Source organism: Podarcis liolepis, assembly GCF_965112155.1.
Source record: "Podarcis liolepis genome assembly, chromosome: 11".
NCBI classification, from domain to species: Eukaryota; Metazoa; Chordata; class Lepidosauria; order Squamata; family Lacertidae; genus Podarcis; species Podarcis liolepis.
This window is the reverse complement of record NC_139565.1, coordinates 17,252,099-17,265,389: the sequence shown is the minus strand read 5'-3', so window position 1 is coordinate 17,265,389 and position 13,291 is coordinate 17,252,099. Positions and strand designations below refer to the sequence as shown.

Sequence of the window (13,291 nt, the reverse complement as noted above, 5' to 3'; positions counted from 1 at the left end):
GGGCATCTTGACCAGGGCTCCTAGCAGTCAGACACCAAACGTTGTCTTCTGTGTCACCAGCACTGTCTTCTGACTGCAAGCCTTGCAGGCTGAATGTTGGCTTCAAGAGGCCATCTAGGTTTCAGTAGCTGCCTTCCTTAATGTCCAGTCAGTTGACGCCATGGGATAGGAAGAGCTCAGTAGGGTTTGTTTCGTAGATATGGAATGGCCCAGTTTCCCAGCTCTCCTATGAAGCTCAGAGGGGTTTCCAAGCGAAACTCTCTATAGGCACTCAGTCTGAATGTGCAAAGGGGAAAGGCGCAGGGTAAAGTCTTCCCCTCAATGATGCTATGCACCAGGTACACCCCTGACCAATGCATAATCAACTTTAGAATGAAGGGAGCTGCTTCACCTGCACATTAGGGCTGGGCAATATATTGATATATCATCCCAAACAGGTTCAAAGTCCGTATCATGATACCGTTTTCATAATTTCTGACCTGGCAATATATTGCAAATCATGATTGTGCGTTAGGGCTGGGCGATATATCGTCCTAAACTGGTTCAAAGTCCATATTTCATGCTTTTTTACCTGGCCTATATTGCAAATTAGGGTGGGTAGGTGTTATGCCACAATGTTAAAAACCAGCGAAACTGCACACAGGGTTTTCCTCATTGTTGAAGGTTCCCATTCCCATGTTGGAAACTCTATGCACCAATTAGCTTCAGCAGGGAAGGGCATTCAAGAGCTTCACTGAGGGTGAAGGGCTGATGGTTCCCACTTGCCATTTCACATATTCAGCTGAATGCACAAGGAGCGCTTAAGAGTGTATAATAAGAGTGTATTATTAGTATTAGAATTAGAATTTGTAAACCGCCCTATACCCAGAGGTCTCAGGACGGTTCACAGAACGAAATCAAAATATAAAACCACAAAATACATAATCAAAATGAAAACAGTAACACCCCCAAGTGTATAGAATTGCAACTATACAGTGAAGCAGAATAAAGCAAATCAGAATGAAGCGAAGTTGTTTTAAGTCCTTCAACGTAAACCCAGCTGAGAGCAGCAGGACTTGAGGAATCTATTATCACAGAACAAGGAGACCCTGTCCCCTCCAGAGATGCCTCTCATTTTACTGTCATCAAAGAACAATTTGTGAAGGAGGAGGGGGAGAATAACAATGTGACATCACAATCCGAAAGGCCGGATGGTGGAGAAGAATGAACATTTTCCCTGTCCATTGCAACCATAGCACAAAAAAAGTATTTTGGAGACTTATGCATGCTAAGTGAAATACCGTTATTATACTGTAGTTGCTCAATGTTATGTAGGGGAAATAAATTTTATTGCAAGACAGGGACTATAAATAAATAAATAAATAAATAAATAAATAAATAAATAAATAAATAAATAAATGTAACAGGAATATGTAAGAGTATGTTCTGACACATTATAAGCCACATACAAGGAGAACAAGAAAAACGAGCCACAGGAAATTGCACATTAGGATATGCGTGACTCTGCAATGGATTCAATGAAGTTACACAAGTGTTTTAAGGAACTTCAAGTGTTTAATGAGTCATTCACAAGCAACAGTATATTCACCTGCCAGCTGGATTTGGGTGCTGGTTCCTTTAAATGACTGGATTATATTTTTATTTTTGCATTAATTCAATACCATTTTAATACTGTATGTTAATACACCATGGGAACCTCCTGAGTTAGTCAGCAAGATGCCAGTTTTAGAAATAAAGAAATGAAATATTGTTGAAAAGTTGGCAATCCTCTTAACCCTTATTTTTGGATGTAAGAGCATTCCCAAATTCTTTAATCTGGAATAAAACAGACTAGGGACTCAGCTACATTACTAAAAAAAAAAATCCAGCGCTTTGAATGTGTTATGAACATAGAAAACCAGGTAGCATCAGAGAGCAAGGAATGTTTCTTTGCAATGTTACATAGCGTGTTGTTGTTTTTGTGTCATAACAATTTAATTTCTGATTTATTTATTGTGTTTCCCCCCCGCCCCCCGTGTGTAGATCCACCCTAGTATGGGATGAGGAGAAATTGCTGAAAAAAGCATATGTCAATGCTTCATTAATTCAGTGAACAAAGTCAGTTAACCTGATGATACAATAATGCAAATAGAGTACTGGGGATTCTGCTTCCTATTTGATGCTGCTGGCACAATCTCAAGATTAAAATGTAGATAGGTAGCCGTGTTGGTCTGCCATAGTCAAAATAAAAAATTCCTTCCAGTAGCACCTTAAAGACCAACTAAGTTAGTTCTTGGTATGAGCTTTCGTGTGTATCTGAAGAAGTGTGCATGCACACGAAAGCTCATACCAAGAACTAACTTAGTTGGTCTTTAAGGTGCTACTGGAAGGAATTTTTTATTAAGATTAAAATGATTTGCCAGGTTTTACCCAAGATTAATACAATCACAGTGTCTAAGGCTGCAGTCCTATAGTCACCTTCCTGGGAGCACGTCTCATTCAATGGACATGTTGCGGAGCATAATTTTGTCATCGTTACTCACACTTTCACATGTGTTCAGCCATAAGTCCATTCCATTCTATCCCCACATTCGTCTGCAAATTTTTAAATTGCTTTAGCTTTTAAACACCTGCTGAAAACTTTTCTATTCCGCCAAGCTTATCCAGGCAATAAAGAATAAATCTCTCCACAATGGTTAATCAATGTCTGTTTTTAACTTTTTAATATGGTTTTACAATGTGGTTTTAAGTATTCTTGTCGTAAGACACTTTTTATGAAATAGTGGTCTATAAATATTTTAATAAATAAAATATTAACAATAATTTGTATTTACTTATGTATCAAATATGACTTTCCAAACAAGTTTTTACATATTTCAGAATATATTTTATCCCAAAATAAGCATTTTAAAAGTTGTTTTCATAATGTTTTGGGCAAAGAACTATTGCAGTAGAAGTAACCCGCAACTTAAGCACATTTAACTTGTGCACATTCAGCTTTACAGGCTTGCCAAAAAAAGGGAAGAAAATCAAAAAGGAAAAAAGACTTTAGCAATCCCACCCACCATTGAACCCAATGTGTTTTGACAATACCTGGTTTTGGCTTTAGGCACTATCCCCGGAACATAACCTCAGCATGTCGAGAGTCACCTGTATTCAGAAAAAGTCTGATGGATAACTATTTTTCAGTTCATATATTAGCTGAGGAGCTTGGGGACTGGGTCAGCTCAATTTGCAATATATGAATTCCTCAAGCATCCTCAAACTGGTGTTGTGGAAGCTATGCAACCTGGTGTTATTGAAGCAACTGAAGGTAATATAATCCAGGAAACAGTAGCATGATCAGATATGACATTCATCAAGGAGTGGAGTGGGGCTGGGGACCAGAAAATGCAACCTTGTGGATTCCTTAAGAAAAGACACAAGGGCCCGTATTTTGATTTCTGATAGGGCTCTTAAAAGCTTCCTGGTGCACAAGCAGTTAGTGAGTCAAGCTTTTTCTGGCATAGAGATGATTTTTTAAAAGGAGAAATTCACCTGTTTAAAAAGCGTTTGGTTCTGCAGCAGTTGTTAGAGAGGCAAAATGCAGGGGAGAAATGGACTTATAATGAAACCAGGCTAATGACACTTAACCTGAGAGCAACATCAATACACATGCTTCTGTTGACATTGTGTCATTCAAGCCAAGTTGGATGTGAGCACTGTCTACCAGTTTAGCTAAGTTCAAGGTGCTGGTGGTATACAAAGCCCTATACAGCTTTGGACAAGGATATCGAGAAGATCATCTTACACCTTATATATCCAAGGGGTTACTCTACTCCGCAGGAGACGGTCTCCTGAAGATAGCATCTTATGAAAAGGTCCACTCTGTAGAATGGAGAAACTGAGCTTACATTTTGGAACATCTTCCCATGACATACCATGTTTTTAAATGCCTGTTTGTGGGTTTCGGTAAAGGGTTTTTGTTTTGTTTTTTGATAAAAGTTTTTTAAATCAACTGTTGACAACAAATGAGGAACGGCTAAGGGAGCTGGGCATGTTTAGCCTGGAGAAGAGGAGGTTAAGGGGTGATATGATAGCCATGTTCAAATATATAAAAGGATGTCACATAGAGGAGGGAGAAAGGTTGTTTTCTGCTGCTCCAGAGAAGCGGACACGGAGCAATGGATCCAAACTACAAGAAAGAAGATTCCACCTAAACATTAGGAAGAACTTCCTGACAGTAAGAGCTGTTCGACAGTGGAATTTGCTGCGAAGGAGTGTGGTGGAGTCTCCTACTTTGGAGGTCTTTAAGCAGAGGCTTGACAACCATATGTCAGGAGTGCTCTGATGGTGTTTCCTGCTTGGCAGGGGGTTGGACTCGATGGCCCTTGTGGTCTCTTCCAACTCTATGATTCTATGATTCTATGATTCTATGAATATCCAAAGATGAAAAACTGTAAAATAGGCATGAGTTGCATGTGAGTTAAAATAACAAACTCCAAGTGAAGACTATTGGTGTTATCAAGATCATCAAGTATAGCTTCAGATTTGCCATGAGGGTTATATGTCACAAAAGAATGCCCAATTGTATAAAAAGTGTTTTACTGAAATCTCAAATAATGTGTGATTTTCTCTGTTATGGCTATATTCCAAATTGAGTGTTATCAAGCATCCAGTCCAGTACAAGATTTTGGGCTGTTTTCCACTGAGTCACAATTACTATTTGTGCTGCCAACATCATATATATTCTTTTGACAATGTATCTGCATTGGCATCATCCGAAATATTCAGTAACATTAATTTTGGACAACAAGCAAGTTTCTGTAGTAAAACTTCCCAACTTTGTCCAAATTAAAATTCCAAATATCCCTATTTTCTTCTGAGAAATGTTGGAGGGTTTGGAGTTATCTCACCTCCATGCCATCTGAAGGCAGTCCTGTATGGGGAGGTTGCTTTAAATGTTTTATTGTATTATTAATTATGTTGGGAGCTGCCCAGAGTGGCTGGGGCAACTGGCGGGTATGTCCCCATGCTTATATTGTGGAAGTGCTTTGAGGTGTTTCACCGGAAGCAATCCAGGAATGGAACTAGGCTTGCCACATGTCAGGCAATTCCTGGTTTTCATGTGTAAACACGGTGTCAGGGGGGGGGGAACCTGGAAGTTGAAAATCACAATTTCGGCGGGAGGTTTGGGTTTGTACCCAATTTTGGTGGTGCTTTCCTTTAAAAAAAAAACAGCTCATCAACTTTGTTGGCACCCTTCAAAAAGGAAACTTTGCAGGTGTCTGAAACTTTACTTTTGGAAATACGGCAACCCTAAACCGAACGAAATAAGCAGCTAGGGTTGCCATATTTCTATAAGTAAAAACCAGGACACCCCAAAAGTTGTTGAGGGTTTTTTTTTTTCTTTTTGGGGAAGCCCTCCAACATGGTTGAGTTGTGGTGGTTTTTTTTCTGGAAACTCCCAAAATGGTTGTGCTTTAGTTTCTTTCTGGGAAACCCCGAAAGCTTTCGAGGTTTATTTTTAGACCCACCCCCAAGAACTTGTTGAGCATTTTTCTTTTCTTTTCCCCTCAAAAGCGCCATCCCCCTCCTCAAAAAAAAAGGCGGGGAAATCCGAACGAAGGCCCTTCCCCTCACGAGGCCTTTGCCCAACCAACGGGGGCAGCTCGCCCCCCCCCCAAAAAAACCCGCCGCCTTCTGGAATGTTCTCGTGCGGTGAATACCCGACATGCCCCGCGCTGCCGCGCTCTTCCCGGGCACGTTTTGGGCCACCGGCTCCCTCTCAGAGGAGCTCGTCGGGCCGGTTTCCTTTCTTCTTCTTCTTCCTCCTCCTCCTCTTTCCCTCCAGCCTCGCCGGGACTCGCTCTGCGGGTTGAGAATGGGACGGGCCTTCGCCGGGGCTTTCCCTCCCTTTCTCCTCCTCGGTCGCGAACGGAGACCGGTCGAAACTCGCTCAGGTTAGCGAGGCTGAGGCGCGCGCGGGGCGGTGGGGGGGGGGCGGGGCTGCGAAACTTCTCCTCCTCCTTCTCTCTCTTTCTCTCCTTCTTTCTTTTCTTCCTCGGAGGATGCGGAGCGTCGTGAGGTGACAGGAAGCAGGGAGGAGGGGAAGGGGGCGAAAGTTTCTAGCCCCCGCCAGGAGTGGGTTGGCCGTGAGGGGAAAAGGGGGAAACGGGTGTTCGGCTTCCCCTTTCCGAATGGTGCTCCTCCTCATGACTGACCTCCAGCACGACGGGGCGGCCGCCGCTAAAAAGGAAAAAGCTGCCTTGACCCAGTAAGTAGCCTTTCCTCACCACCACGTAGCTGCAGCCACCTGTTCCCCTCGCCAGGCTGGCCATCTTTTCCCAGAGGACGCTTCGGACGGCCGATCAAAATAAGTCTCTCCAAGTTGGACCCCTGGGGGGAAAAGGGGGGACATGGGGCGGGGGGAGGAGGACACATGGCCACCCTGTCACAAGGGGATGTGCGCTTTCTTTTTTGGGGGTGGGAGAGAGATAAACCTTTGGGGGGGGGGACTTTATGAAAAAGTTATTTTTTTAAAAAAACAAACCATATGCAAATACTTTGCCATTAGCAATAGCTTGGATGAATCATGGTCCACCATTAAACACACACACAGCCCCTGCATGGTGGTGTATGTTAGGTAGCTCTCTCTTTTTTTGCGATTTTGCAACAACTTTGCGCAAAACTTAACTAAAAAGAGCTCAACAATTCTGCCCCCCACCCCCCAAAAAAGGAAACAGGTCAATGACTCTGGGCAAAACTAAGAACCCCCCCCCCCGGAAAGCTCAACAATTTGCCAACTTTTCTGTCCGGATTTTCACTGTTTGAAATATGGTCAACCTCTCTATGTTTATCCTTTAATGCTGTGTATTTTAACACTCCATATATGTGTGAGTGTGTGTGTATATATATATATATATGTGTGTGTGTGTGTGTGTGCGTGTGTTTGTGTATAGGTGTGTGCACACACTTCTATGGATATATATGTGTTTGTGTGTGTGTTTATGTATGTATGTGTGTGTGTGTGTGTAGGTGTGTACACACACACATATATACATAAACACACACACAAACACATATATATCCTGGGTTATTGGCCTTAATGCCTCTCTACTGTTGCTGATATTTCAAATGCTGCTCACATTTTTGTGCAATTCTAATGGCTCTTCAGATGTTCTGCAAAAGCATTCCAATCCTCAGACAAGTTTTCTGCGGACTACTCTGCCACTTGTCTGACTTGACGTTTGTGTTCTTTGTACAGAAGTAACTTCTCAGAACTAAGCCACAGCGCTCTCATGCTGGTTTTGCCAGTGTTTGTGGGAATTGGTTGTCGTGGCAATTTTTGTTCATGTTTATATTTAACTCGTTTGGGGGCCACAGCCCTGTCTGGCTATTTGTGTTCAAAAGGTTGCCCAAATTGGTTGCCCTAATTGGTTAGTACAGAGTGGCTTTGATTTGTCACAGCAATGAAATGGGATGTGGTGCTCTCCCCCAAAGAGGCTGCAACAAGATGGTTTAGGTGGTTTGATGACTGTAACAGTGGTGCTCCAAGCTTGTAGTGGGATGGCGTGTAAAAGTCCATTATGCTAAGTTTGGTTCAGTCTGTTGCCACATGTTATGTACATAAATCAGTAACTTTTCACTGGATAGTTCTTCATTGCAAATTGGCTCCATCATAAGCACTGTACATATTTACCAGGTGATAAGCATTCAGACTGTGGCTTGATTTATGATCCATCTCACACGTTTGCCAGTCGCCACTTAACACTTAGTAATAAATAGACACAAACGTGCTGTTCCTTGGTCTGTTTCTTACATAGAGAACTGAGGCTTTGATTGGATTGGGTGGCATCGTAGGGATTTGTTTTATGTTCGGACATATAGGTGAACACAGCATAAGAAGGCTAAACTATACAAAGCTCTGGGTAGGTTAGGTAGGTAGTATGGCAGCTTGAATTGATGCAACAGGATGCCTCGTTTATTTGGACACTGATTTAAAACTGTGACAGCAAAGGAAATACATGTGTAGACATGTCCTAGATAGTTGACGTTCATGTCAATGGCTAATTCAGCTATAATTAAGTTATGAATTAAATCTTGCATTCTCTGTAGGATTTCTACCCAGTTGTAAGATGTAATTTTCTAAAATCATCAACAGAGCTTAATTTGAGATATGGCACTGGCTGGGATTCAGGATTGTCTGGAATCTGCCTTCTGCCTTGGTTGCTACTCCTCTACTTGGCATGTTCAGTAGAGGCATTTGATAAATTCGCCGTTTCCTGGCTAAGTTCTGCCATTAAAAACAGCTTAACAGTTTCTACATTTAATTTTGTTAAAAAGAGACACACAGTTTCTATACTGTATGTGTGCTCTTGTTTTAGATAGCCCCAAACACATTGTCTGGCAGCAGAGGCTTGTATCTAGAAGAGGCAAATAAAATAGACTTGCACACTTCCATTCCATTTGCCAGGCAACCCAAGGAAAAGTCTCTTTGGTAGAACTCATGGTTGGCACCTTAGTCTGCAAGGCTTAGGTCAAATGCTTGTCTGGCTGGATAAAGACATGGATAAAATTAGAAGACGGGGAAGTGCTAGACTTAGAGGGTCACGATAACCGATATGGGTGGCACGCTTACCTGTGGCATGGGCGGAAGAAGGGCCACAAAGGATTTGGGAACCATATATTCAGGGGCCCTCTGTTGGAGGTTTGGGAAAGATATAAGGAGATGTTAGAACCCAGAACACCCCAATGGTTATCTCCATTAGAGGTAATGGCCATCAAAAAGATTAATATGGGAACCAACTGGGCAACTTACGAACAACTGCTTATGAAGGAGGAAGGAAAATGGAAAATGAGGCCGTACGATCAGGTTAAATTTCAAGTATACGATTGGCTACACTACCACCAAATAAATGATATGTTTAGGAAAGATGTAAAAGATAAAGGCTACGCCGACAAAAACTCTAGATTCCAAACCGAGATCCTGGGGAGTAACACAAAAATATTATCCAAAATGTACAAGTACTTACTGGACTGGAACTTAGCTGACGAAGAGGTTAAGGCGGTAATGACTCACTGGGCTAGAGATCTTGGCCGCAATATCTATTTTGAAGAGTGGGAAAAACTCTGGAAACAACACCTAAAATTCACGGCCTGTGTGTCACTTAAGGAGAACCTAATGAAAATGTTTTATCGCTGGTACCTGACCCCGGTTAAGTTAGCCAAAATGTATGGATCCTGCAATAAATGCTGGAAATGTAAGGTAAGGGAGGGTACCTTCTACCACATGTGGTGGGAATGCCCAAAGGTCACAGGGTTCTGGGAGAGTATATATGACGAAATGAAAAAAATGTTAAGATATACCTTTAACAAAAGACCAGAGGCGTTCTTGCTAGGTTTGGTAGGAAAGGAAATTAAGAAGAAAGACTATAAATTGTTCCAATACGCAACAACGGCAGCAAGGGTCCTAATAGCAAAAAATTGGAAGCAGGAGAGTATTCCAACAACGGAGGAATGGAGAAGTAAATTATTAGAATATGTGGAGATGGACAGGATGACATGTAAAATTAGATACACAAAAGATCAGAGGTTTGTTGAAAATTGGGAAAGTCTTACGAAATATCTGGAAAGCTTAATCGATGAACAGATAACACTAGTAGGTTTCCAAGGAGCTCTGTAAGAGGTAAAGGGTAAGGCTAAAAGAAAATGGATGGATGAGAATGACTTATGGCTTTACAAATATGGAAATGCGGATTTATTGTTTAATGTTATTTTGGACGATTCGTGGAATGACTGAAGGAAGTCAACTTCTTTTCTTTAAGTGAACAGATATGAGTTTTGATAAAGTTTGTTATGTACTTTGACTTTTGTAAACTAATAAAAATTATGCATCAAATGCTTGTCTGGCAACCTTCAGGATAGGATTTGAGGGACTGGTAGAAACCTGCCTTGAAAGAGCCTTTGAGTATTGCTTGTAATGTTGTGGTGGGCATCCTGCAAGAGTGCTGAAGAGTAATTCAGGGGGAGAGACTAGCTACTGATGCAGGGACAATGGGCCAAAATACCCCCACTGCATCCAGTGCTGTTTGCAGCAGGATCTTGGATTGTGTTTTCCGAAGAACTACCATGTGTTATTTCTTTTAATGGAGGTAGTTCAAATTAATAGGTCAGTTTTTGTATCCTGTACACACACACACACACACACAAATTGAAATGGTGAAATAATATAATTGATTATTTGGGGGGGTCCCCACCCCCATCATTCAGCCCCGAACACTGAGGTCCACCTCCAAAGGTCTTCTGGAAGTTCCCTCACCACAAGAAGTGAAGTTCTAGGGAACCAGGCAGAGGGCCTTCTCAGCAGTGGCACCCACCTTGTGTAATGCCCTCCCATCAGATGTCAAAGAGATATAGAACTACACAACCTTTAGAAGACCTCTGAAGGCAGACCTGTAATGTTTAATGTTTTATTATGTTGTTATACTTTGCTAGAAGCTGCCCAGAGTGGCCAGGGAAACAAAGCCAGATGGGTGGGGTATTCCATTATTATTATTATTATTATTATTATTATTATTATTATTATTATTATTTGCACCGGGGTCAGTTGATGGGCTTAGTAGTGCCAGTGTATTAAGATTCTAATACTCACAGCACAAATATATCTCATCAAGCAATAGATGGGAGCCACTGAGATAGATTTTCGGAGACACAAAATTTAAAGAGCTTGTGTGTAGAAGAAGGTGCACAAATGCATGCACAGATGGAAACAGTTGCTCACATATGCATGAATGCCCTATGCGAACACAGGCTATAAGCAGCCTATAAAGGAGCAACCACACAATATAAGAGGGCCCATCCATCTCTAGCTCCCCTGTAATCCAAGCCCTGAACATTAGTGGATTTTGATAGGCAGCCAGAATAAGTGAAGCAGTGTAGATCTGGAGACCAATTGCCCTTCATACAAAGGGAGACGTGGTAGAAAGATCCTTGCAGAGCGGGGAGATATAGGGTCCTTGGATGTAGATGGGGCCAAATGGTGCATCCCTATACCTTTCTAGACATCAGGTGGGGCATCAGCACTTCCAGGTTTTCTAAGAAGATAACTTCAAAATGGAGTTTGGTAGAGGATCACATCTGTCAATTTCTGTCCCCTGTTTACTCTGTTATTCAAGCATGCACTAGATTAGTGGTGATGGTGAAAGAGCCAGAAGGTTCATAGCTTACTGCTCTGCCTTTTATCTTCTTTTATCTAGCTCTTGTCATTTCCTCCTCTATCCGGATAAAACCTGCCATGTAGAAGACTTCCACTTGTCTGAAAAAAGCTCTTAAAGAGTATGAATGCCTAACATATTTGACTCAGGAAACTTAACCGTGTAAAAAAACCTGTCACTTGAAGGTCAGTTTCTCTCTGCGAATGTGAAGAACTTCAAAGCTTCTTGTAAATTTAGTGGCTTGCCCTGCTGCTGCTGCTGCTGCTGCTGTTGTTGTAACGTATGGTCAATCATGTTAGGCTTCCACCTCTGTGTCCAGTCCAGATGAGGTTACAGCCTCAGGTGGAGAGAGGTAGGCGTTTAAACTCTAAATACAGCAAATCATGCCTCACACTAGAGATCACCAGTTTAATTCCAGGTGTCATCTAAAGTGGCAGGTGTTTACTTGCAGGCTGTGTTCCTCCTATATTTTTCCTGGCAGGTTGTGCGGAGAACTACATACACAACTAAGCTTTTATGTCGCCTTGGAGCAAATAATAATAATATTAAACATGCTGCTGTCAATTTGTAGTTTGATCAGCGCTTGGCACATTCTGTAGTGATGGCCTACTTAGGCTGCAATCCTAGGCACAGTTAGCTGAGAGTAGCAATGGAAGGATCTGTCAATTTCAGTTTATCGTTTTTTGAACCTTAAATTCAGTTCTGTACATTTCTGCAGCAATTTGCGAACTTTATTTTTTAAACTCCTCATGCAAATTCTTCAGGTTTTTAGTATGAATTTATCCTAAATAAACACATTTATTGTATGCAGTTTTGACTAATGTACACATTTTTTCCACCAATTTCTCCAAAGATATGTTATTTTAACTAATATATTCATTTCTGTGCACAATTTCTGCTAATATTGCATGGGCGGAATGGAGAACTGGATTGCAAAATTTAGATAAGTGCAAATTTTGAAAGATGGCTATGTTTTAGTTCTTGTATTGCTTTGGAAAGTGGGAATTTGATAAATTCAGCTTTAAACGTGAACTGATTTGAATTTCTCCCTGAGGAAGAAAATCCTACACCTGCTCTAAGGAACTGAAAAATACTTGATAAAAATTGAAAGTAATTTTTCCAAACTGAACAGAGGGCAAAATTAGCAGGCAAATTATATCTAATGTGAAATATCCAGTGTAAGTAGTCTACATTGTCTCTTAACACCTTTTAACTTGTCATACTTGCAGTCAAGAATCATTGTGCCATAGATGTGAAAGTAACTGGATGCATCCCCATAATCAGAGGTTTGTGCTCAGGCTGTTTACTTATTTTTATCGTGCAAATTTCTAGGCTAATCTAGATCAGAGTTAGGGAACCTGTGGCACACCAGACATAGTTGAATCACAACTCCCATCATCCCTGGCCATTAAACATGCTGTCTGTGATTGATGCAAACTGTGGTCCTGCAATATTTTAAGGATCACGAGGTTATGGGCAGAACAACAGAATGCTTGGGTGCGCTTTTTTAATAACAAGAATACAAAGCTGAAAATGAACGAACTGCAGCTAAAATGTTATGTTCATTTTTCACATGGTCTGATCCTTCCCCTGCCCACCTCCCTAATATTCTTAAGAGGGTCTCTTCTCCAGTCTTTGGAAAGTAGCTGGAGGTGGGGAAGCAGAAAAGGGTCCTCTTTTCCTTCCACTCTGCAGTTTTAATCTGAAATCTTAGGCGCAGTACTTCGCCCAAAGCTCAAAAACTGCTCGCACTAGTGAAATTCCCTGTTGCAAAATGCGCCTAGAACAATAGGAGTTTTGAATATTGATCTAAATTTAGGGGCACCACTTACAGGGCACATGAAAAGGCCACAGACAGTCCTTTGCTGAATATTTGTCACTATAGAAGACACTCTTACTGAAATAAGTTAATAATATATTTGGTATTTGAGCTAGTCCTCTTTCCAATATAGAAACTAAACCACTACCACCCAAAAAGACCAGGACAGAAACATCACAATTAATTTGGGATATAAATCAAACAAAACTCCCCATGTTCATGTTATTATGTATCAGGTGCTATTAATATACATGGAAATTTAACAAGTAACATACGAAGTCACTGGGTCAAGGACTTT

The 13,291-nt window shown here is 41.3% G+C and overlaps 1 protein-coding gene and 1 long non-coding RNA gene across 5 annotated transcripts in view; one reads left to right on the top strand and one right to left on the bottom strand.

The window, feature by feature from the left end:
- The window catches only part of LOC310688356, a 387,571-nt gene that overhangs the window by 189,334 nt on the left and 184,946 nt on the right, over positions 1–13,291 (bottom strand). The gene's annotated exons all lie outside the window — the stretch shown is intronic.
- GRAMD2B (GRAM domain containing 2B) overlaps positions 1–13,291 on the top strand; it is a 58,374-nt gene that overhangs the window by 17,746 nt on the left and 27,337 nt on the right. Inside the window, exons 1-2 of one of the 4 annotated variants that reach the window (XM_083464605.1) lie at positions 5,820–5,921; positions 12,404–12,460. The exons of 2 other annotated variants lie outside the window; for them this stretch is intronic. In XM_083464605.1, the coding sequence (XP_083320731.1) occupies positions 12,441–12,460 (20 nt within the window). In that variant the 5' untranslated portion in view covers positions 5,820–5,921; positions 12,404–12,440. Of the gene's footprint in view, positions 1–5,713; positions 6,236–12,403; positions 12,461–13,291 lie in introns of those variants that run through there. One more of the 4 variants, XM_083464604.1, reaches the window with a different exon arrangement.